The sequence below is a fragment of the Jaculus jaculus genome, chromosome 7 (genome assembly GCF_020740685.1).
Source record: "Jaculus jaculus isolate mJacJac1 chromosome 7, mJacJac1.mat.Y.cur, whole genome shotgun sequence".
Lineage (NCBI taxonomy): Eukaryota > Metazoa > Chordata > Mammalia > Rodentia > Dipodidae > Jaculus > Jaculus jaculus.
Genome location: NC_059108.1, coordinates 54,740,393 through 54,766,412, shown reverse-complemented (window position 1 = coordinate 54,766,412; position 26,020 = coordinate 54,740,393). Strand labels below are relative to the sequence as shown.

The 26,020-nt window shown below is 40.5% G+C and overlaps 1 protein-coding gene across 1 annotated transcript in view; it reads left to right on the top strand.

Moving 5' to 3' along the window:
• Nucleotides 1-26,020, top strand: part of Fhl5 (four and a half LIM domains 5) — a 68,646-nt gene that overhangs the window by 36,398 nt on the left and 6,228 nt on the right. Inside the window, exons 2-5 of the mRNA XM_004663647.2 lie at nucleotides 17,525-17,693; nucleotides 19,223-19,397; nucleotides 20,610-20,779; nucleotides 24,730-24,916. Of these exons, the coding sequence (XP_004663704.1) occupies nucleotides 17,538-17,693; nucleotides 19,223-19,397; nucleotides 20,610-20,779; nucleotides 24,730-24,916 (688 nt within the window). The 5' untranslated portion in view covers nucleotides 17,525-17,537. The remainder of the gene's footprint in view (nucleotides 1-17,524; nucleotides 17,694-19,222; nucleotides 19,398-20,609; nucleotides 20,780-24,729; nucleotides 24,917-26,020) is intronic.

The following is a 26,020-nucleotide window of genomic DNA, read 5'->3' as shown; positions in this document are numbered from 1 at the left end:
GACAAAACTTGCCCTAAAAACTGTAAGCCAATATAAACCTTTTGCTCTCATAAGCTGCTTCTGTTCAAGTGTTTTGTCCTAGCAACAAAAAGGTAACTTCGATATTGTCTTTTATAGTGACGTCCATTCTTGAAGGCAGCAACTAGTTAGGTCCAATTTTGTAATCTGATCTGATTTGAAAATTGAGAACATTAATATTATAGTTATTATGGAAAGGTATGTTTCATTCTCATCATTTAGTTGATTTTATAGTGTTCAATATTTTCTAGTTCACCTCTTAAGTAACTCTTATTCTGGTAATGTGTCCTTGCTTGTATACTCATGAATGAGTTTATCTTTCTCTTCAGTCTTTAGGCATCCTTCAAGTATCCACAGAGCTAGCTTAGTGGTCATGAATTCTTTAGCCTGTTTTGGTTGTGGAAAGATTTTCAGTCTCCTTCAATTATGACAATTAGTCTTGCTGGATATAGTAATCTGAGTTGGGAGTTACTGTCTTTCAGAACATGAAATACATCTTAACATGCTCTTCTAGCTCTTAAAGATTCATTTGAAAAATTTTGCTGTTATTCTGTTGGACTTGCCTTTATGTATGATTTGTTATTTCTCTCAGTTTTCAGTGTGTTTTCTTTGCTTTATATATTTAGTGTATTAACTATCATGTAATGAGGGGAGGTTCTTTTCTGGACCAGTCATTTCATGTTCTAACTAACTCCTGTATGTGAATCAGTATCATGCTCTCCAATTTTTAGAAATTTTCTCCTGTTTTTATTTTATTTTATTTATTTATTTTATTTTAGTGTGAACTTATCCTTCCATGGCCATCACTCTTAGATTTGGTCTTTTCATACTGTTCTACACATCTTGAAATTATTATTAATGATTTCTTATCAATTTATCTTTGTTATTACCTGAAACTCCATTCCTCTACATTGTCTTTGGGTCCTAATATGCTGTCTTTCCCTCCATCCATTCTTTTGAGATTTTCTGTGGAGTTTTATATTTGGCTTACTATACTTTCCATTTCTAGTATTTCAGTTTGTTTTTCTTTAGTATTTCTTTCTTTATTCTTTTGTTTTTCAAGGTAGGGTCTCACTTTAGCCAAGGCTGACCTGGAATTCACTATGTAGTCTCAGAATGGCCTCTAACTCACGGTGATCCTCCAACCTCTGCCTCCCAAGTGCTGGGGTTAAAGGAATGTGCCACCACACCCAGTTTCTTTCTCTTTATTAAATTCTTTCATATCTATATTGAGTTTCTTGTTTTATCTACCTGTGTTAAAATTCATTCATAACTTTCAATATTTTATTTCTTTATCATACTTAAAATTATTTCTTTCAATTCCTTTAGGATTTCCTCCAGTTTCCACTTATTGGAAACCATTACCATGGGAATAATAAATTTTGAAGGAGTTATGTTGCCTTAGTTTTTCATGTTCCTTAGGTTTTTGCATTGGGTCTTACATATCTAGTGACAGAGCATTGGTTGAATTGATTTGTAAATCACTGTAGCAGTTACTTTCTCAGTGTAGGGATAAAACATTCAACTAAAAGCACCTTGTGTAAGGAAAAGGTTTATTTCATCTTATAGTCTCAAGGGGATGCTTTATTGTGTCAGAGAAAGCATGTCAGGCAGCTATGTGGCATATCTTTCCACATCAGCTAAGAGGGAGCATTAAGGGTGAGCTGACATTAGTAAGGAGGGAGCTGTCATATAATATGCTAAAGCCCACCCCCAACAACACACCTGCTCCAGCAAAACTACATATCCCAAAGGCCTCACAATTCTCCCAAACTGCTACCATTTGGGGACAAAGCATTCAAATCATATGAGCCTATGGGGAATGTTTCATTCAAACCACCACAATCACCCTTAGTCTTTTTGAGGAAATGCTTAAAATATGCAAGAACCTGTATTGAAGCAAGGTTGAAATGTGGTTTTCCTCTGCTAGAATGGTGTTTGGGGCACCAGGCTCAGTCACACATTACTTCTCTGAGAGCAGATTTAGTATCTGCAAAAGCAATCACTATCAATGGGTAGGCTCACTATGCAAATAGAATAATAGTCAAATAATAAATAATCATGAGCTAGAGAGATTGCTCAGTAAAGACACTTCCTTGCAAAGCCTGATGGCCTCAGTTCAATTCTCCAGTACACATGTAAAGCTAGATACACAAAGCAGTGCATACATCTGGAGTTCATTTGCAGCAGCAAGAGGCTCTGTGATGCTCATTCTTCTCTCTCTCTCTCAAATAAATTAATAAATTAAAAACAATCATCTTTTGAGATGGAGAGATTGCTTAGTGGTTAAAGTGCTTACCTGCAAAGCCAAAGACCCAGGTTCAATTCCCCAGGACCCACATAAGCCAGATGCACAGGTGGTGCTGTAAGGGTCTGAGAATCACTCAAGAAAGACCCCAGACTCTAATAGTACGTAAAAGCAAAGAGAGTTTATTCTGCAAAATCAGCCAGCATGCAGGGGTCAACCATTCATACAAAATGACAACACTGAGAGAAGCACACAGGCCCTTTTTAAGCATAGCTAGGGGAATTTTAGGAAGGTTAAATCATCTTTCTAATGCAATTGGCTAAGCAAGCAGCAGTTTGTACACCTTTGATTGGCTGCAGCCCAGATTTTACCATCCTTGGACAGGTTTAGACATGTTTTAGAGACTCTGTAGGAACTGACTCAGCCCTGAAGCCTGCTATCTTGGGCAAGTCTTTTTTTGGTCATAGTCCAGAGGTATTGCAGGAACTGACTCAGGCCCCTGGGTGGCTATCTTCCCCAGCCACATGTCAGGGTCACTGTTGATTAACAGCCCTTTGTTCAAGGTTTTCCCCAGAAGTCTTGTCTGCCTCTCCGGGAAACTGAAACTTAGGCCTAGCTATAAAGTGGAGCAAATTTGACCCTCTCATCCCCCTCCTCCTTAAGAGGGGTCTAGGGGTTGATATTGGGACGTAAATACCATAAGCGGAATGGTAGACACACATTCTTTTAAAACCTTACGAGAGCATTAAGGATATAGGGCCCAAAGATGAGGGCAAATAGCAACAGCATCCAGAGCCCTGCCACCACCAAAAGGAGGGTAGTGAGCCAAGGAGACCAGTTAAATAAAGGATTCATAAGAGTTTTCAGATTCTTGCCTCCCTTTTTTTCTGTCTTGTAATCTTTTCCATATTATAGACATTGATTCTTTAATGATTCCAGAATGGTCAGCATAAACACAGCATTGTTCTCCCAGAGCTAGACATAGTTCACTTTGTTGGAGGAATAGGAGGTCTAGTCTACACCTGTTCTGAAGGGTAACTTGGGCTAGTGAAGATAAGAAAGTCTCGAGATGAGAGATGGACTTTTCTAGCTCAGATAGGTCAACATCTATTGCTAAGCTTAGAGCTTTGTAACTTTTGTCTTGAAGAACTAGGACCGAGGTGCCCACTCCGGTGGTCCTGGTAACACCGAGTCCTAGCAGGGTGGGGGCAAGGATTGCAACAACTGACACCTGTTTTGGCCTCCACTTGGGAGAAGGGAGAGTCAAGTCTTCATGTCTTCACCTGAATAATTAAGGATCTTAGGAGTTACCTAGACCAGCACACAGAATCCACCAGTGTGGTTGAGAGTTAAGGTATGAGCACAAGGAGTCAACCCAGTAGAGCAGGCCCACCAGGTGTCATCTGGAGGGATGAGGTACATCTCCTGATTTGCAGCTGATTGAGTGGTGTGGCATGGGTGTCTATAGTATGGGGGACAGGTTTATGTCCTCCTGTAATTCAGAGTCCATTCCCTTCAACCAGTTCCAAAGTTAACCTCCCAATGCCCAGGTGGTGCCAACAGCAGGCCCCATTATCCTCAGAAGTGGTATAATTTTGAAGGATGGCTATTCCCTTATAATAGGGAGGCCTTGCATCTATGCAGAACCAGCAGTTATCAGTGAGTTCAGGCCTATAGTTATTTATCACTTGATAGGTGGCCTGAAGTAAGTCCTAAGGTCAGGATCGGGGTTAGGGTTCCTGACTTGGAGCAGGACTCCTGGATGGGATATGTCACCCTAGGTTTATTTGTTATGTTGGGCCTTTCAGTAGGCATGGCTTCCTGCTTCTGTGGTGACATTTTAACTGGTAGCAGGACTGGGTTGGGGCCTATTCAGGCCCAAACTTTATCTTTTGAGTTAGGATCTGAATAGTGAATAATATCCCAAAATCACTATTTGGTTTGTAGAGATGTAATTCCTATGCGTTTCCTGCCCCACAGTTAGTGGCTTTTTTTTACCTTTTGAGGTAAACTTAATAGTGATTGGATTACAGGTACTAAAAGTACACGGTCCATTGAGACCAATTGAGTAGAGTTTGGGCTGCAGTCCATATCCCCATCCTGGTGAGTCTGACCCTGGGCTCTGTTTAACTATAATGAGATCATCCTTAAATAGGGGGTCCCAGGAGATTGTTTCTGTGACTTGAAGTCCCAGCTTGTACAAAAGAATGATCCCACCCCCCAACACACATTTGGCTTTCTGAGACTTGCCCCCCCCCCCGGCAAACTTAGAAGGGGGTGTGTCATACCATGTGGCACCTGCTTGGCTGGTAGCAATTTGGGAGTTCAGCAGAGGTATCCCAGTTCCCTTCAGTCAATGTGCACAAGTCAAATGTTATGTCAGGGAACCAAGTTCAAATAGGGGCTGAGTGGGACGTGGAATTAACAATTGTCCATGTAGCCATGTTAGTAACAACCCATGTGAGGTTATATGGCTGATGAGGGTTAGGTCTAGTAAGGGCCAAACCCAGAGCAGAGATCAAGATCAGGACTTGTAAAGTCTTAGCTTTAGTGGGTCCAGTGGGTTGGGCTGAATCTTCCATCCTTCTGGAGTCATCAGGAGGCCTCTCCCATTGGTGTTGCAACTGTTGAGTGGTCTCTTGTCTCACAGGTTTGATGTGGGAGTGATGTATCCAGGTTCTAACTGTGTCAATCTTCATGGCTGTGGGCATGGTCAAGATTACCATATGAGGGCCTTTCCAGCATGGCTTGAGAGTCTGTGATTGTATCTCTTAATCCAGACTTCATCACCTGGTTCAAAGCAATGGGGGTGAGGAATGGAGCTGACTCATAGATTTGGCGTATATCCAGCCAAATCTGTTTTTGGACCTTATGGTGAGCTTGTAGGGATTCCAGGAACCTCTGATGGTCAAATTCTGCAAGGATCTCAGGTTGAAGGTTATGCAGGAGGAGAGGAGACATCCAATATACTATCTCAAAGGGAGTTATGCCTAGGGTATAGAGGTGTTTCTAGCCTTATACAGGGCATAAAGAAGGAGGGCTACCCAGTCACCACCAGTTTCTAGGGTTAATTTAGTTAAAGTCTCCTTTAAGGTCCAATTCATTCTCTCTACCTGGCCTGAGCTCTGGCAATGGTAGGCACATTGAAGTTTCCAATCTGTCCCCACAACCTTAACAAGCAACTGTGTTAACTGAGATATGAAAGTTAGTCCACTATCAGATCCCAACAATGAAGGCAGTCCATACCTTCTAGCCGCTTCTTAGCCACTATGGCAGTGGTCTCTTTCTTGGTGGGGAATGTCTGCACCCAGCCTGAAAGGTGTCTACAAGAACTAAAATGTACTTGTATCCACATAAAACCAGTTTTACTTCTGTGTAATCTATTTCCTAGTTTGCACCTAGTCTCTGTCCATGTAGCCAGTTTCCCAGTGCCTTTTATCCTACAGTTAAGGGATTCACTGCCTTACAGGTAGGGCAGTGGGAAATGATATCAATCACTAAGGGCCCTAGGTGAAAAAAATTTGTAGTTAGCATTTCTCAGCAGCACCCTAAGTTTCTTAAGACCCAGATGGGCATTTTGAAGAAGCTGATGAATGAGCTGTAAAATTCTGAAGGGAGAATTATTCAGCCCTCATCTGTGTGGAGCCATCCTTCTTTTTGAAAGAGCCTTGGCATTTTGTTAGGTCCTCCTTATCTTTTGAGCTGTAATGGGGGGCTGGAGGGAGCCCTGGTCGAACCATAGCCACCAAAGCTATGGCTGTGGAGTCTAGTGCAGCCTCTTTTGCAGCCTTAAAGGCCTGTGTGTTCACTTTTGCTCTTGTATCTTCCTCATTTTGATAGCCTGGGCAATGGATGATGGCTATCTTCAGGAGCAGCCATATTGCCTCGAATAGTGCTAGGATTTCATCTTTATTTTTGATGGTTTTTCCTTTCACCATGAGCAGCCCCTTTTCCTTATAGATGAGCCCATGGACATGAAGATGTGAAGATGTTTGGAATTTTGTCTTTGGCCATTTTAAGGGCCTGAGTCAGGGAAATTTGTTCAGCCCTTGGAGCCAAAGTCTCAGGTGGTAGGGTGGAGGCCCATACTAGAGTCAAGAGTTACTACTGCAGGGCCAGAATACCTGACTCCATCTTGCATGTAACTGCTCCCATCTGTGAAGTAGTCCACCTCTGCATCCATCCAGGGGATTTCTGTCAGGTGTGGCCTCGTGTTTTGGACTTGGTTCACACTATTGAGCAGTCATGTTTAATGTCCTGATCTAAGTCCGGCAGTAAAGTGGCTGGATTGAGGGCTGAGGTAGGGTGGTATTGGATGCAGGGCAGGTTCAGAAGCAGAAACTGGTAATTAACCAGCAGTTATTAGAGGTCCATCAACCTGGGGGATTATTGAGAAACCCTTAAATGGCATGTGGGTTAATTCTTGTCCCATAGTAATCCTAGCTGCATCCTTAACCAGCAACACCATGATGTGCAGGCAGGCTGGCCATCCTTGCACTACTGGGTCCAGCTTTTTGGGCAGATAGGCTGCTGGTCTTTTCCAAGGGCCTAGAGTTTGAGTCAGCACCCTCTTAGCTATGCCTTTGTTTGCATCCACAAAAGGTGGAAAGGCTTGTAGATGTCTGGTAGGGCCAGTGCTGGGGCCCTACGGAGTGCCTCTTGAGCCAGTGGAAGGCTCTATCCATCTCTGGAGTCCAGTCCAAGGTATTCTCCTGCCCCCTTGTGGCCTCATAGAGAGGCTTAGCAATTTCCATGAATGCTGGCACCTAGAGTGTACATAACCCTGCCAAACCCAAGAACTCTCAAACTTGTCATTGAGTTTTGGGAGTGGGGATACTGAGGATTGTCTCATTCCAGGCCTGAGACAGCAGGCATTGACCCCCTTTGAGTATGTACCCTAGGTACGTTACCTCTCTTTGGCAAATCTATGCCTTTTTCACAGACATTCGATATTCCATCTGGTCCAATTCTCTGAGCAAGGCACCAGTCACCAAATGACAGGTTTCTTCATCTGGGACAGCTATAAGGAGGTCATCAACATACTGTAGGAGGGTTATTTAGGAGCGTGTCTGCCAGTACTCACCCAGGTCTTCATGGAGTGCCTCGTCAAAGATGATGGGCAAGTTCTTAAACCCTTGTGGTAGCCTAGTCCAGGTCAGCTGTCCATTGAAACCATGTTCCAGGTCACTCCATTCAAAGGCAAACAAGGGTTGGCTAGCTGGAGCCAGTGGCAGGCTGAAGAATGCATCTTTAAGATCCAACACCATATAGACATCCTGCTTAGTTGGCAAGCTGTTCAGCAGGGTGTATGGATTGGGCACTGTGGGGTGGATATCTTCTACTCTTTTATTAACTTCCTTTAAGTTCTGTACAGGTTGATAGTCATTGGAGTGGGGTTTTCTTACTGGCAGAAGGGGGGTGTTTCAGGCAAACTGGCAAGGAACTAATATTCTTTGTTCCCAGAGTCAGTTAATGTGAGGTGTTATTCTTACTTTCACTTCCCAAGACATGGAGTACTGGAGGACTTGGGCTGGACTGGCATCAGCTTTTAGTTGTATCAAAATTGAGACCTGATGTTTAGCTAGCCCCATCTGATTTCTTTCTGCCCATACTCATGGAATTTCCTCCCATACTTTTTCCAAGTATGGTTCCTTGTTGGCAGTCAGAGGGGCGGGGCATAGAGTTTGTATTCTTCCTCTAGAGATACAGTCAGAACATGTATGGGGCCGTTTTCACTAAAGACCTGTACTCCTTCAAGGCCAAAATGGATTTGTTCCCCCATCTTGGTCAGCAGGCCTTGGCCCAGGAGCAGATATGGGCACCCGGAGATGACCATAAATGAATAGGTTACTCATCCCATTCCTAAGTCCATCTTTCTTTGGGTAGTTCATGGATATTGGTTAGTTCTGGTGGCCCCCTGGACCCATGTTCTCTTGTTAGACAGGGGCCCCATAGGTTGTTTTAGGATGTAGTGTTGTGCCCATGTATCAACTAGGAACTCTACCTGATTCCCCTCCACCTTTAGGGCTACCCAGGGCTCATGGAGGGGACATGAGCCCTGATGCCCTCAGTCACTCAGTTCTTCTATCTCCAAAACTTTTGGTCCTTTCTCCCTCTGCTTTTTTGGAGTAGTCATTCTTCCAGTGTCTTATTTCTTTGCAGTAAGTTCACTAGTCTTTTTGGAGATGGGGTCATCCCTCCTTTTTTTGAAGGGTTTGTTTGTCTTTCCTCCTTCCATAGGCTATATCTCTTAATTCTTGAGAATCAGATCTTTCTCTCCCTGTAGCCACCAGTAGTACTATGGCAAGTCCTTTTGTTTGTCTATCTTCTGGAATCTCCCTATTGTTTTAGACCTTTTTTTTTTTTTTTGCTATGGCTATGAGCTCTGCCATTTGCTTACCTGTGAATCCATTCAATTGTTGGAGCTTTCTGTAGATGTCTGGTTCCACCTGGTTGACAAAAGCCATGTTCACAGCAGACTGATTTTCCTTCTCTTCAGGGTCAGGGGGTGTCTAAGTTCAGTAGGCTTCCAACAGTCACTCTAGGAAAGCCCCTAGGATTTCCTTCTTACCTTGTATGACCTGGCCTACCTTAGACAAATTTGTAGGCCTTCTGGAGACCACCCATTAGCTTCTGGTGGTAGATAGTCAGCCTCTCTTTACCTTCAGAGTCGTCAGGGTCCAAGTTCAGGTGAATCAAGGGAAAAGCCGCATCAATGTTGGCCTCGACCAGCGTGGGCTGGCCGTTTGGCCCTGAAACCAACTTTCAGGCTGCACCTAGCACTAATTCTCTTTCCTAAGTTGTGAAGAGCACATGCACAAGCTGTTGGCAATTGTCTCACATGAGTTGGTGGGTAATCATTAGAGTCTGATAGGTCTAGCAGGTTTTCTCAGAACTTGGGAGCTCACATTTTCCAGTTATATAGGTCACTAGTGGCAAAAGGGATGTGAGCCATATACTGTTGGCCCTCCTGATCAGGGAGGGTGGTTTTTTTGCTCCCCTAGAAAAGCTCCACTTTTGAGTCTGGGGGTCTCCAGTCATCCCGAGAGGAGCCCCCAAATGTAAGGGTCTGAGACTCACTGAAGAAAGATCCTGGACTCAAATAGTATGTAAAAACAAAGAGCATTTATTCTGCCTGCATGCGGGGGTCAACCTTTCATACAAAATGATGATTCTGAGAGAAGCACACAGGCCCCTTTTAAGCACAGCTGGAGGAATTTTAGGAGGGCTTGATCATCTTCTAATGTGATTGGCTAAGCAAGCAGCAGTTACATTTGTACATCTTTGATTGGCCACAGCCCAGATTTTACCATCCTTGGACTTGTTTAGACATGTTTTAGAGACTTTGTAGGAACTGACTCAACCCTGGAGCCCGCTGTCTTGGGCAAGTCCTTCTTTCGGTCATAGTCCAGAGGTATTTTGTAGGAACTGACTCAGGCCCCTGGTGGCTATTTCCCCCAGCCACATGTCAGGGTCACTGTTGATTAACAGCCCTTTGTTTATGGTTTTCCCCAGAAGTCTTGTCTGCCTGTCTGGGAAACTGAAATTTAGGCCTAGCTATAAACTGGAGCAAATATGATCCTCTCACTGCATGCATCTGGAGTTTGTTTTCAGTGGCTGGAGGCCCTAGCAACCCATTCTCTCTCTATATCCATCTATCTATTTCTTTCTCTATCTGCCCCTCTCTCTCTCAAATGAATTAATTTTTTTCTAATTTAGAAAATACAATTACCTTTTAATTGTCAAAAATTGTAGAATATGGGCTGAATAGATGGCTTAGTGGTTAAGTGCTTGCCTGTGAAGCCTAAGGGCCCCAGTTCAAGGCTCAGTTCCCCAGGACCCATGTTAGCCAGATGCACAAGTGGGCACATGCATCTGGAGTTCATTTGCAGTGGCTGGAAGCCCTGGCACACACCCATTCTCTCTCTCTCTCTGTCTCTAGTAAATAAAAAAAAAAAAATTTAATTGTAGAACACAAAAACCAAGAAAGCACTGATAGTTCAGCATGAACTGAACTACGAACTGAACACTGAAAGGAATGAAAGTAGCAAGGCCTGTACTAGGTAATTAGTAAGACTAGTAGTACTTTAGGTCGAGAAAAAGTAGAGGAGTGACACATAACTAGAAGGGGGAATGGTTGGGACAAAATGAGGGGGGATAGGGCAGTTTGGGCTAAAAGTAGAAAAAAACAAAGTAAAATAAAACAAAGTAAAATTAAAAAATGCATCAGATACCCTAAAACAGTCCCATTCCTTCCAGACACTGAGACATAGAGACCCTGTAAGCCAGACCAGCCTATGTGCTTTAGGAAAACCTATATATGCAAAATGAAATAGAGATCGAAAGATGAGAGACCATGAACAGCACAGACTGGGGCACAACTGACCTGCTAATTCACCTTGAATATTAACTAGATGAACATTAAAGGTGAAGCGGAAGGGGCTAAATGGAAGTATAGAGTATGAATACAACATGGCATGTTTACAGGATTCAGCTTTTTCCAGGGCTCCCTGATGCCTGTCATGCCTCTGGGCATCCTTCAGGAAGTTCAGGTCTCCAATGCTAGTAATACCTCTGTGCAACACTGCAGGAGTCTTGGCCCTACCCAGTGAAAATTCTACTGAAGTCCCATGAGCCACTTGAAACCTGTGTTTAAATTTCTCTGCAGACTGCAATTCCAATTTTCCCCTCACTGATTTCTGTGAAGCTCAGATTTAAACATTCTTATTCTCTAGAGGTTTTTCTACTGGTCAGGTTACAGCATATTATCCAATGACACTTACTCTGAGATGGCTAAGAGTATAGTTCACGGAGGGACACAAATGGCCCAGCTGCTGACTCTAGTTATATTTTGCATGCCAAAAGTACTTTTCCTTTCTCCTTTCTGGAGTTGATTGTTTTTGACCCTCACTAGGCAAGACAATTGTTTAGTATTTGCAAAATATATCTGTCTTCAGTCTCCACCCCTAGAAATTCTTATTTGAGATGCTGATGTATTGTAGACATTTTTAATATTGTGTTTAGATCCACTGCTCTAAATAATCATAACCTTTCAACTCTCCCTGTTACTTCCTAGCTTTGCTTTCATTATTTGTAAAATACCATTACTCTTTTTCTTATGTTATATGTTCTCTGTAGGTGAGATTTGAATCTATTGTGTTTGTCTGTCCTTTATAGCTTCTAGAAATTTACATTTTAAGTAACACTTACTTTACATGTAGCTTGAGCACATGAATGAACAATGGTATATGGGGCTGGAGAGATGTCTTATCAGTTAAAGAACTTGCTTACAATGTCTTACTGCCTGGGTTCAATTCCCCAGTACCCAGATAAAGCCAGATGCACAAAGTACTGCATGCATCTGAAGTTTGTTTGCAGTGGCAAGAATTGTATGTGATGCCTTGCAAGAAGAACATAGTAAAGATACCAGTATAAGCATATAGTTTTTACCTCTCTCCTGCTTGGCCTGTTTTTTTTCAGTATATCTGCTATGAATCTATTCATTCTGATCAGCATAGTAAAAATGGAAGTGGATATATTGTACATAGCATTAGCTTCCTCATCAACTTGACTTGATATACAATTTTGTAATAACACAAAGCCATTCTTTGAGAAATAACGCCCAAGAAATAGCATCCTCAGCTATGGAAGCTATTACCAATAAATTCACATTCCTTTTTGGTACAAACATAAAACCTAAAGGAAGAACTGGAACAATAAAACCAGACCATTTCTAAACTATTATTTTTCTTCATTTATGTGATTTATTATTTTACCTCTAAATCAATCTTCTAAAGCTGCAGTGTACAATGATAAAAATTATGGACTTAAATTTTGAATCAACTGTAGAATGTTTTTTAAAAAAAGTCTGACAAATATGTTTAAAGTATATATCCCAAGAAAATTAGTAGAACTGCATACCCAAAAGCTGAATGCTTACCTGAGCATGGTGGTACTCACTTTTTTTTGTTTGTTTGTTTTGTTTTGTTTTGTTTTTCAAGGTAGGGTTTCACTCTAGCCCAGGCTGACCTGGAATTCACTATGTAGTCTCAGGGTGGCCTCGAACTCTCGGTGATCTTCCTACCTCTGTCTCCCAAGTTCTGGGATTAAAGGTGTGCACCGCCACGTCTGGCTGTTACTCACTTTTAATCCCAGCACTCTGGAGGCTGAGCCAGAGGATCACTGTGAGTTCTAGGCCAGCCTGAGACGACACAGTGAGTTCCAGGTCAGCCTGGGCTACAGTGAAACCCTGCCTCAGGAAAATAAAAATATGCTGGATGCTACCCAACAAATGCACATTATTAACAGTAATAGTTCTTAAGATTCATCACTATAAATCAATTTTGCTTAAGGATTCTAAATTTTCAAAAACAAAATTCACTGTCTTTGACAAGTTAAAAGCTGGATCAGGATTCCTGAGACAGAAATTACAAAGTTCTCTCTTTCCTAGAGCTTTATCTGTTAGTGATTACAAATAAACTTTGTGAACAAAGTTCTTTAATGCATATTTTAAAATATTAATACCATGGACAAAATAGAAAACAAAGTACAAAACTGTGCTTAGAAAAGAATAAGGTGGTAAAAAGATGATTTTTAGTTGGAAAAGATTCTTACCCTTATCTCTCTTCTCCATCCTTTCTTCAAATCACCACAAAATGTTTTAAAGTTTCAAGAACTTTGTGATACTTAAATTGATCCTGGGAAGAATTTGATCTCAATTTCTGAGGATATCCTGAGTCATGTTTTCATTTTTTTTTTTCTTTGATAAAATGGAAGTGATTGCTTCTTTCTCTACCCTTTTTCCCCCTCCTTCCTTTCTCCTTTTTTTCCTTCCTAATGGATGTTCAAAGGCTGAGTTCCTTAAAACCTTCCTAGAAAAGTCATTCGATATTCTCCTTTCTATTGGTTTCCTAAGAATTACCTATGGTTCTAATAAAATGCATCTCATTTATAATGTTGGAGATCTTTATTTTAAGAATCTTTTTGAACAATAGTTATACATCCATAATTAAATACCATATGTAAGTTAGCCAGATGCACAAGGGGGCGCACGCGTCTGGAGTTCGTTTGCAGAGGTTGGAAGCCCTGGCGCGCTCATTCTCTCTCTCTCCCTCTATCTGTCTTTCTCTCTGTGTCTGTCACTCTCAAATAAATAAATAAATAAATAAATAAATAAATAAATAAATAAATAAATAAATAAATAAAAATCAGGTATGGTGATAAAGCCAGCCTTAAAAAAAAAAAAAAACCTTACTTTAGAGTATGCTTTACCAAGAAAAAGATGATATTTATTCAGTTTGCGCTCTTACCTCAAACTATATTCATGATTATTAAGGTAGAGAATAAGTAAGCTCAAAGAATTTGAACTTCTTGAGGACAGGATATCCCTGAATTATATTCAGTAAATAACCAGGCTTACTTTATACTCCTATATATGCAAAAGATGTTAATATAGTGAGCCAATACTGTTTTCCACCTACCTTATTCTGTAATGTTGTTCTTGCAGAGAGAATGGAATAAGAGGTGATGCCATTCTTTTAAAGATGAGGAAGTATGTATGCTCTGTGTTGTTAAGAGCTTTCTATGGAGAAAAATCTATCATGTAGTTAGGGAGGAAATGAGGGAAGAACCATCTACTCTTCTACTTAGACTTCTGGACCTAAAAGCCAAGTGAGATTTGGCATTATGATGCTGTGTTAAAGTGTTTTAAATAAACTGTTGACATACTACCAATTTTTAAATCCTGTTGACATTCCTTCATTTTGTAACATACTGAAAACTGTATGAAATGAACATAGCCTGAACATTCCCAAGCCCTGAAAGCCCAGGCTTCATGGTGGAATAGTGTACATCTAAAACTATGTATTAATGGTTAAAATGGAATTCCCAGGCTGGAGAGATGGATTAGCAGTTAAGGTGCTTGACTGCAAAGCTGAAAGACCCAGGTTCAATTCTCCAGGTCCAATGTAAGCCAAACGCACATAGTGGCATGCACATCTGGAGTTTGTTTGCAATAGCTGGAGGCCCTGGAATGCCCATTCTCACTCTACTTCTGTCTCTAATAAACGGTTAAAAATAAATCTTAAAAATAAAGTAGCCAGGCGTGGTGGCTTATGCCTTTAATCCCAGCACTCAGGAAACAGATGTAGGAGGATCACAGTGAGTTCAAGGCCATCCTAAGACTTCATAGTGAAATCCAGATCAGCCTGGGCTAGAGTGAGACCCTACCTCAACGCCCCCCCAAATGTTTTTTTTAATTTAAATTTTTTTAATGGAATTCACATTAAGTGATGAACATCAAACAAAGGTACCATATTTACTACTGAGGTAAACATTTGATCATTGTAATTAAAATAAAAAAGCTTTGAAAACTTTTCAAGGAAATAAGATCTAGTTCCTTCCTGTTTTTAAGCCCTTAGTAACCTTTCAAATATGTTTGTATTCACTAGGAAGGGACATTTCTGTAGAATTAATCAAATGGGCAATTTAATTTTCTTTGCAAATAATTTTGGCCATGTTCCATTGGGAACATTTTAGTCTGAATTTTCCTGGGAAAAGACCCTCATGTCCAAATCACGATCCTTTCCGGTACTTAATATCGAAGAAAACTATAGAAAAACTGGTATATACAGAATTAATAACAATATATACTCTCCAACGAGCTCCATTGTGGATTTCATCACTGTATAAACCTTTCTCATTGCTGCAACAAAATACCTGAGGAAAGCGACTTAAGGAGGAATAGTTTATTTTGGCTTACAGAGTGATACAGTCAGTTCACCAGGCAGGAAAGGCCTGGTAGCAGGGCATGAAGCATTGGGTTCACGTTCCATCCACAGTCAGAAAGGAGAGGGAGGAATGCTGGCTCTAAGCTCTCTTTCCTTTTTTTGTGAAATTTTTTTATTTTTTATTTTTCCAGGTAGGGTCTTACTCTAGCTCAGGCTGACCTAGAATTCACTATGCCACCCAGGACTCCATCACATGGAATGGTGCTGCCCACAGTTCAGACAGGTTTTCTTGTATCAGTCTAATCTAGAAAATCCCTCAAAGGCATGCCTAGAAGTTTGTTTCTATGGTGACTAAATCCTGTTAAATTAACCATTACACTTAACCATCACAATCACTGGAGTAAGAAAATAAAAGGTGCAAGAATAATAATTTAAATGTATAAAATAACAAAATAGCATCAAAATGATTTTAAAGTATTATAATTAACTGGTATGATTTTGTTAAAATTAAAAAGAAACTCTGAATTGGAGAATAAGAATACATTTACTAAATCCTTACAGACCCTTTTTTCCAACGAATCCAAGGGCTGGAGTGATGGCTTAGTGGCTAAGACATTTGCTGGCAAAACCACCAGAACCAGGGTTCAATTACCCAGTACCCACATAAACCCAGATGCACAAGGTGGCACATATGTCTGGAGTTTGTTTGCAATGGCTAGAGACCCTGGCATGCCTGTTCTTTCTCTCTTTCTTTCTCTATCAAATAAATAAAATATTTTAAAATACCTTTTAAAAAGCGAAGAAAATCAATACTTATTTATTAGATAATAAAATGTCATATTTGATACCTAGTTAAAAACCTTACTGGATTTTCAAAATTTAAAAACTAATCCAGTTCTTATCCTGGTCCTAGGTTTATGCTTCTTACCAGTTTTTCATTCTGTAAGATGCCGCCTGTGCTCATGCCACTCCTATGCTTCTTTAGCCCCGCAGCTGCTGGTGGTCTCACCAGCAGTTCTGCATGGCACCACTGCCCAGTAGAAGCCATAAACAAACCGCACACTCAGATTGAATCCTACCTAATGAAGATTGTTTTGCCAGCTTGATGTAGGACAGCTTGATGAAGATGTTTAGGACACCAAACCTAGCAGGAAGTGGTATTTGAAGTCATCAGCATACTGACAGTGTCTGAAGCCACAGCTGAAGAGGCTGGCCCAATGGACAGAATGACAGGAATACCTTAGGGTTACTGTACAGGACCCATGTTAGGAACTTAATAATTAGGATTAAAATAATGGGTAGAACAGCAAAGCAAATGATTATTCAAGTTTGAGTAAAAATTAACTGCTGCTAATTATATCATATTCCACTTCCAGAACCATCCAACGCAGTAAGTGACAATGGTTATTAAAGCCCTATCAACAGGTCATATTTACATATTTAAATGATGAGCCACACATTTCAGCACACACCACGTTCTTGTACTGCACAGCCACTCCTTGGGAAGAAGTAAGTGCTCAAGGAGCGCACTTCAGACTTCCTCTTTCAGTGTTGGCTGTTTTTTCTTTTGGTTTTTCAAGGTGGGGTTTCACTGTAGTCCAGGCTGACCTGGAATTCACTATGTAGTCTCAGGGTGGCCTCGAACTCACAGCAAACCTCATACCTCTGCTTCCCAAGCACTAGGATTAAAGGCATGTGCCACCACGCCTGGCTAGTGTTGGCTTTTTAACACTATTTGCTACTGTATATAAAGACCCTCATAGCTATCTCTGGCCACTGTGCACTTTGAAATATGTGCTTTAATCCCTGAAGTATCCTGTAAAGTAGTGTTTCTTTCTGTGTGTGAGGGTTGTGGTATGGTTTTAAGAAGGTTTAAAAACAAAATTCCAGAGCTGGAGGAATGGCTTAGTGGTTAAGGCATTTGCCTGCAATCCAAAGGACCCAGGTTCAATTCCTCAGGACCCACATTAGCCAGATGCACAAGGGGCCATTCATGTCTAGAGTTCTTTTGCAGTGGCTAGAGGCCCTGGCACATCCATTCTCTCTCTCTCTTCTTCTTTCTCTGTCAAATAAGTAAAATAAAAACAAAATTCCATAGTGGTGTTTGAGGGATACAATCTGCCTGCTTTTTTTCTTCATTTTTTAAATGAAACAAACCAAAAAATCCTTCAAGAACTGCCAACATAGAAGAGTGCCCTTTCCTAAATCACTCTTAAGTGTCATTATGATGCACCAATTTCCCAAGTTTGTGGGGGTTTGCTTAAGAATTCATTCAAAAGCTGGGCGTGGTGGTGCGTGCCTTTAATCCCAGCACTCAGGAGGAAGAGGTAGGAAGATTGCCATGAGTTCAAGGTCACCCTGAGATGTCATAGTGAATTCCAGGACAGCCTGAGTGAGCTACAGCAAGACCCTACCTTGAACCCCCACCCCCAAAGACTTCATTCAAGTGCTTCACTCTTATTTTAATGAGGACTTTCCATTTGTAACAAAAGTTTTCTTGTATACATGGGAATCGTTTTCTTGAGCACAGAACCAAGCTGAGTATGAGCACTCGGTTTGACTGTCAGCAGTGCACAGCATCGCTCCTTGGGAAGAAGTACGTTCTCAAGGACAGCAACCTCTACTGCGTCTCCTGCTACGACCGCATCTTCTCTAACTACTGTGAGCACTGCAAAGCACTAATTGAATCAGATTCTAAGGTAGGTCTGACAACACTTCAGAGTTCGTCTTTTCTTTTAGTGTTGGCTTTGAACACTATTTGCTACGGGATACAAAGACCCTCATAGTTATCTCTGGCCACTGTATACTTTGAAAGTTGTGCTTTAATCCCCACATTATCCTGTAGGGTAACCTTTCTGTGTGTGAGGGGAGTGGTATAGTTTTCAGAATGATAAAAGTAAAAGACATTGAGCTATGGAGACAGCTTAGTTGTCAAAAGTTAGTAAATTAAGTTACCTTGAAAATATGAGAAGCTGAACTCAATTCCCAGAGTCCATATTAAAAAGCTGGCATGGTGGCACACACCTGTAAGCCCACCACTGGGGAGGCAGTTATAGGTGGATTATTGGTGTTCACGGACCAGCAGTCTAGCCTAATTTGTGAGCTCCCAGGCCATGAGAGAACCCATCATAAATGAGGGAGGTGACGTTCCTGAGCAATGATACCTGAGGTTGTCTTCTGACCTTCCCATGCACCTGCATATGCACATGTGTACATATGTACTCTCACACACATGTGGAACCACACACACATGCATAAGAAAATTTTCCGAAGAAGTTGACCTATTTCAACATTGCATGGCTAAAATATTGTGCTACTTTTGGAATAACAAGCACATAAACAAATGCATAAAAAATTGGAGGTGTAAACATTACAAGCCTGTGCTTTCCTAGTGAAGAGTATGCCTCATCATCCTTCACCACTGACAGCCACACGGTGAGCCTCCTCCAGGCTGTTTCTTCTTCCTCAGTGTTCATTATTGGCTTCTTCTTCAGCCTTTGTTTTAATTAGACGGCATTATTTAAGGTATCAAAAAGTAATAGAATATTGCAACCTAAAAATTAAAGATTAAACTATGAAAAACCTTTCTGGGACACAGGAGATAGTGCAGTGGTTAAAGTGTTTTCTTGCAATCATAAGGATGTAAGTAGGGTCCCCAGAACCCATGTAAAACTGCCCAGCATTGTGGCATGGACCTGCAATCTCAGCAAAGAAGGGGGTGATACAGGAGGATCCCTGGGGCTTCCTGGCCAACAAGCCCAGCATAATTGGTGAGCTCCAAGCCAAAGAGCAATGACAGAACTTGTATTAAAAATGGTGGACAGTATTTCTGAGGTTAACACCCTGAGGTTGTCCTCTGGCTTGTACATGAATATGTACACACAAATGTATCCCCACACACACATATAGATGTGTACCTAAAAATAAACACAAACACACACTAAAACAACAGCCTCTTTTGTTAGTTATAAAAGGGTGGTAGAAAAATCTGAAGTAAAACAGAGCCAGGTTATTTGCCAGCTACCTTAATGGCCAAATGCAAAGAGCCCAAGGCTCTTCATTACGCCAGACAGTCTCTTCTCTGCAGTAGCAGTATCAATTACAACTTCCCCTCAAGCTAGTCGCACAACCCACTAAAACTAGAGTCCCAGGAGTGATCAGTTTTACCACAAGAAATGAGTTGGTTTGCAGCAAACACATTTAAATAAGTTTATTTACTGCCTTACAGGATCTTTGTTACAAAAACCGGCACTGGCATGAAGGATGCTTCAAGTGCACCAAGTGCCATCACTCTTTGGTGGAAAAGCCTTTCGTTGCTAAGGATGAGCGTCTGCTGTGCACGGAGTGCTACTCCAGTGAGTGCTCCTCCAGGTGCTTCCACTGCAAGAGGACCATCATGCCTGGTAAGATGGCAAGGGAGCTGGATAGCTCATTACGAAGTGCCAGCAGCTCACAAACCTCTGAGCTTAGAGAAAGCATCTTCTTGCTCTTACTGGATCCATTTCATGCTCTTTGGTTCATGTGTTCTTCCTGAATGCATAAGTGACAGTGTTCTGTAATTTCATGACAGTGTTCCATGCTCTATTTCCATAAAACCCCATTTATAGAGACATTTTGAGCCAAAATTTACTGAATAAAGTTTATACCAGTAGTGTAACCCTACTGCCCTTGGCATAACCAATGAAGGTAGAAAGAATCATTGTCATAGAAGACTGGACACAGCCATCATTTTATAGCTGTATACAAACTGCTTTGAGGGTCAGTCCTTACTGTTCTTTGGGGAAGAAAAGGGTCTATGTAAAGATTCTGCCTTTGACAAGCACTGATTTTTTGGTCATTTTCTGTCCCTATGGACAGCAGCATAAGTATATGAAATGCTTTCCCCCCTTGATATATATGTATGTGTGTGTGTGTGTGTGTGTGTGTATGTGTGTATACACACACACACACACACGCACACACACACACACACACACACACACAAATATATATATATATATATATATATATATATATATATACACATACATATAAAATTGGTTTTATGAGATAGTGTCTCACTCTAGTCCAGGTCAGCCTGGAATTCACTATGAAGTCTCAGGGTGGCCTCTCAGCAATCCTACCTCTGCCTCCCAAGTGCTGGGATTAAAGGAATGCGCCACCATGCCTAGCTTCAATATATATTTTTAATTATAGATTCAAACAATTTCACAGGCCATAACCACTCAATATATCTCAGGAGTTGTGCCCTAGGCATTTCAACTATCTTTCTAATGATGATTATGACCTAATTTATCTGAGCCATGAGCTGTGTAAAGTCTCCACTTAAAGTACTTCCACATCTCTGAATTGTAGCTTATGCAAAGCTTGCAAGAGTTTTACACAAGTGATTCACTATCATTGTAGCTGAACTCTGTTAATGTTCTTTCCGTGACAAATATCTCTGAAACTGATAAAAAAAAAAAAAACTGTTGGTCTAACAGCACAATTAGGTTATCACCATTGTTTAAAATATATTTTTAAATATATTTTTATATTTATATATTTTTAACTACATCTGATTTAGGAAAATGAATCTATACTTGTACTAACAAGTTCTTCCTTTTGGCATTCAGGCTCTCGCAAAATGGAATTTAAGGGCAATTACTGGCATGAAACCTGCTTTGTTTGTGAGCATTGCCGACAGCCAATAGGAACAAAACCTTTGATCTCCAAAGAAAGTGGTAATTATTGCGTGCCTTGTTTTGAGAAGGAGTTTGCTCACTACTGCAACTTTTGTAAGAAGGTAACTATTCAAGGAGAGTGAGCCTTGTGGAACCTTCCAGACTATTTGTTCATAGGTGCAGCATACATTTGGAATGAAGTCCACAGTCATGATATACCTAACACATTCACCTTAGCTTTGAATTTCAAAGTGTCCCAAGCCTCAAGATCACAGTGTTGATCACTTCCTAATTTTATCAGCCATAAAATTCCACCCAGATCATGGAAAGTATATCCCCAACAGCTCAAAGGTTCAATCTCCCAGTTCCACCCACTCGCGGCTTGTACTCGAGAGAGGGCTAAGCTTCAAGTGAATTCAGAATGTTTCCTAGAAAATGATTTTTTAAAATATTTTTTGTTTGTTTACTTTTGTTTATTTGAGAGGGGGAGAGAAAGAGGGAAAGAGTGAGAGAGATGGAGAGAGAGAGAGAATGGGCAGCTGCAAAAGAACTCCAGACGCCTGCGCCCCCTTGTGCATCTGGCTAACGTGGGTCCTGGGGAATCGAGCCTTGAACCAGGGTCCGTAGGCTTCACAGGCAAGCGCTTCACCACTAAGCCATCTCTCCAGCCCTAGAAAATGATTTTTGACCCATTTAGTGTTTACTGTTTCAGAGAACTGTGGATTTGCCCACACAGAATGACTAATGGGAATAGAACGCACGCTGGGAACCCCTCCCACCATCTTCTAGTTCAGATGTCCTGTGCACTTGAAGCTTTGTATTTTCAAGGATGAGATTGGTGGGCTCAGGAGAGTGGCAAAATCATGAGGGAAAACCAGTAGACATAGAGAAGACGAAGCTCCAAGCTCCTTAAGGCCCAGCTCCAGAATAAAGCAAAGGGCTTATCACTTATTTTCCTAGTCAAAGGACATTTTCCAATAGAAAAAGTCATTTTTCAGAAGTAAACTTGGCCTCATGGTTTTATCTTCCAAGTTTTTGTGTGAAAAGAGTCTCATGTCCATCATCTAGATGAAGAATGTCTATATATAATGATATTCTCAAAGAAAGTCTTGACCTGTGATGCATCACAAGTTTAAAATGACATATGAATTGAGGGAGGGGAGAATGCCAAATCTTCACAATGGATTAGCATAGTGGCTCTTATGCCTTTTTAGTCCATAAAATACTTTGGCAGATCTCTGAAAACCTTTGTGTATTTCCATTTGGGCTGTTAGAGTTGTCATTACTATTTTCTACAGATCCATGCACAAGCACATATGTACATGTAGCCATGTACAGTAATTCTCTACATGTATGAGCAATACTAATATTGTATTTGAAACAAATTAACAAATATGCTTTCCTGACTTAGTTTATACCATACCAAAGGCAGAGTTATAATGAATAGTTAAGACATGAAATCAACTAATAGTCAAAGATCTCTAGTGTGTTACCAGAAATGCTGACTTCAAAAACAGTTACAAGCAGCAATCAGACTTGATAACCCTATCACATATAAAACTTTATTGAATTACCAGAGTCAATGGTGTGCATTTAAAAGCAGATGCTGGATATGAAATGAGTAGGTTTATCTTACTATTTTTTAGGGGCTGCTAAGTAGACAATTTTAAACTTCATTTCCTAAAGGCTTAGGCTAAAATATAAATGAAACTTGTGGAAATTGTCTTAAAATAAATTAAACAAAATAAAATCTTTTTACCAACTTTTTCAGAGTCAAGATGACAGGGACAAAAGGTCAGACTTTTCTAGGTAATAAAAAACTGTGACTATATTTAGGATATTTGAAATCATCAGTGCCTGATGAAACATTCATATTGAATAGTAAATAGGTCATAACATGCTCATATGATATTCTACTTGACTTTTTTTTAACCGCAGCTTCTTAAGGAAAGCTGAATATAAATGATTTTTTTGTTGTTGTTTTTTCAAGGTAGGGTAGCCCAGGCTAACACCCGGTTTGAATATAAATGATTTTGATCAAAGCTAAAAAAAAATCTTCCACTGGCATGGTGGCACATGCCTTTAATCCCAGCACTTGGGAGGCAGAGGTAGGAGGATTGCCATGAGTTCAAGGCCACCCTGAGACTCCATAGTGAATTCCAGGTTAGCCTGGGCTAGAGTGAGACCCTACCTCGAAAAAAACAAACAAACAAAAAATCTTCCAAGCCAAGTCAAAGACAAAATATTTTTTTAAACAAGACCCTTAAAGTTTTTCCGCCAATTTTATTTTGTTACATTAGAATTTTTTACTGGAAAGCACTGTCCCATGCTCTAAGTTCTTTGAACTCAAATTCTTTAGGGTGAAAGAGAATTACATGTTTTCTGTAGTCCTTGAATTCAATGCCATCACTGTCTGCACTCAGCCAGAGAGGAAACTTATCCTAAATCATGACATCAGTCAGAACAAAAACTAAATTCAGATACTAGATTTCACCGGTGCCTGCTTACCACTTCAAAGGGTAGTATTACAAACAACCTCTTTCCCATGAGTCCAGAAGTTCTTCGCCCTAATTAAAAAGACAGATATATATCTGTTGTTTTCTGTGAATCCATTTTTTAAGCTTCAGATCCTCTAAGCATTGCCCAATCATTTGACCAAACAAATCAAGTGGTTTGTGCTGTGACAATGGCAGCTGCTTAAGATGTCTGAAGTCAGTAGGGGGTGTTGTAAATTTCTTTCCTTTACACATACCACCTTGCTTCCCATTTACTTATTTAGACAAATTCATGTATTTTCCCTGCAGAAGAAGGAACTCATATCAAATATTTGTAATTTCTAATATATATGACAAAATTAAATATATACTTAGGATATTTTTTAAAAGCCTATATGATACATAAATATTTTTTGGTTTGCCAACAAAAGCTGGCTTAAAATGGGCTTACATTTTCAATCTCTTATAATTTTGATGCAAAGATTATACAGGGACTGTCTCAGATATCACATTCACTCAGTCTTTCTAAGACATGGGCATGCTGGTCCCTCAACAGTTCAAAGCCATGGATATGTAGGACAAGATGATTGTAAAAGAGCTATGTATTTACCAAGTGGATCCTGAATAAAGTTATTTAAAAAGGCAGAGCCAAAAGAATAAACTTGTTTAGAAAAGCATACGTTATAGGGCATGGATGTAATTGGCCTAGCATGCACAAGACTGTGGGTTCAACCCCCAGCACTATACACAGATTACTAATAAGCATCTCTGTCCAAATCTTATCATATCTACAGCTCAATTTACAATCAGTGTTATTATTTAAGTCCTAAATCTGAGAAGTTATGCAGTGGCTTAAAGTACCCTTTTGTGCTAAACATGATGTTGGAATTGTTGTTTCCAAAGTGGTGGAGTGGTTATGGATTCAGGCTGCTGGGTGTAAGACTGTCTCTCCCTATCCTCTATAACACAACTGCTCTAGCACTCAGGAGTTGTTCATTTGTAAAGGGGGAAAGATATTAGTCTCTACCATGAAAAGGTTTTGGGAATACCCACAAAGGGCCACCTAAATGTGAGTCTTTGTCAGCAACTGATGAACTGACGGTACTCACTAAGTGCACCCAGAATTACTACTTGGGGCATTCTTGGGCATAGTGTAAAACTTTCAAGAAATGTCAGATGCTTTTTACAGAACCCTTGAAAGTCAAATACTGAAATAAAAGGTGGTATAGAACTGTCTTGGCTCCCAGTGGCAATATCTTTAAAGACCAAAATGGGAGCACACAATGAAAAGAGAGGTAAATCAAATACCTACTTCCTTTTTCTATCGTTGTGAGTTGAGAATGGCTCTGCCTCTTTTCAAATCTCTGGTAGCAAAAAAATATTAGAACAGTTTTCACATTTTGAGGTTCTATATAACATTTGGTTCCTCACATTGATTTGGAAAACAATCATAGACGTTTTAAAGGAAGTTGGCAGCCTGACACAAGTGAGTAGTCCAAAGCACTAAAGAGGAACCCCATGAGGGATGTAGTGCAGTGGTACCCGAATTCATCGCCTTTTTTGTGATGTTTTGGCAGATAATAACTTCTGGCGGGGTAACATTTCGTGACCAAATATGGCACAAGGAGTGCTTTCTGTGTAGTGGCTGCAGGAAAGAACTTTGTGAAGAGGCATTTATGTCTAAAGATGACCTTCCATTCTGCTTGGACTGCTATAACCATCTTTATGCCAAAAAGTGTGCAGCCTGCAAAAAACCCATCACTGGTAAGTTCTTCAGCTCAATATGGTTCTCCCATGATGCTACCTTTACAGGATTATAACTGTAAAAGGCTACTTACCTAATTTAGAAATTGCATGTAAAAAGCCTTTAATCCCAGCACTCAGAAGTCAGAGATAGGAGGATCACCATGAGTTTGAGGCCAGCCTGAGACTCATAGTGAATCCAGGTCAGCCTGTCAGCCTGAGCTTGAGTGAGACCCTACCTCAAAAAGCAAAAGAGAAAGAAGGAGAAGGAGAAAGGGAAGAAGGAGAAGGAGAAGGAGAAGAAGAAGAAAAGAAAGAAGATGCATGTAAAAATGTTTTTGTTTTTTTCAATGACTTTTCCTTCAGAAATAAACACAACTAGATACTCATTTATAAGTGTAAACCTTACATTGGCCTCTTAAGGAATTAGAAGAATATAATTTTGGTGCCTGCACTCAGTGTAAATACTATGCCCTACTGGTACAGGCTCTGAGTAAAGTCATAGTCAGAGGAGAAGGAGCACAGGATGAACAGAGGTCAGAAGACCTTAGTGAGAAGCCCCATTGATCTCTGTAAAGATTTGAGTGGGAAGAAGGAACTCTGATAAACTGGAATCCTGCTTGATTCCAAACAAGAGTCAGACTTAAAATAGAACTAGACTTTCCTCTGTTTTAAATTCTTCTTTTTAGTTTTCATTTTGATATATTTTTTTCATTTCTTTCTTCTTCCTTCCTTACTCTTTCTTTTCTTTTTCTTTTCCTTTCCCTCTCCATCCATAGTTCTTTTGTTCCCCCCACACACACACACCCATCTCTTTTTCTTGATTGCTTTCTTGCTTCCTTTCCTTCTTTCTTCTTTCCCTGGCACTGGGATTTTCCTATAATGACCTATGGCTTCCAGGAATAGCACTATCTATCCACACAGGGTACTTTTGCTCACTCTTTTTTCAATTAGCTAACAAAGAAGATTATCATATGGTTGTTCATGTATCTTTAGTTCTTACCTCTCCTCTCTCCATCCCCCTCCTCTGTCCTCACCTAAATCTTTCTACAGCTAGTACTCTGTCCCACTACTGTCATATCTGCTATCCTTTCCCCTTAAATCCACCCTCTTCCCTATCCTACA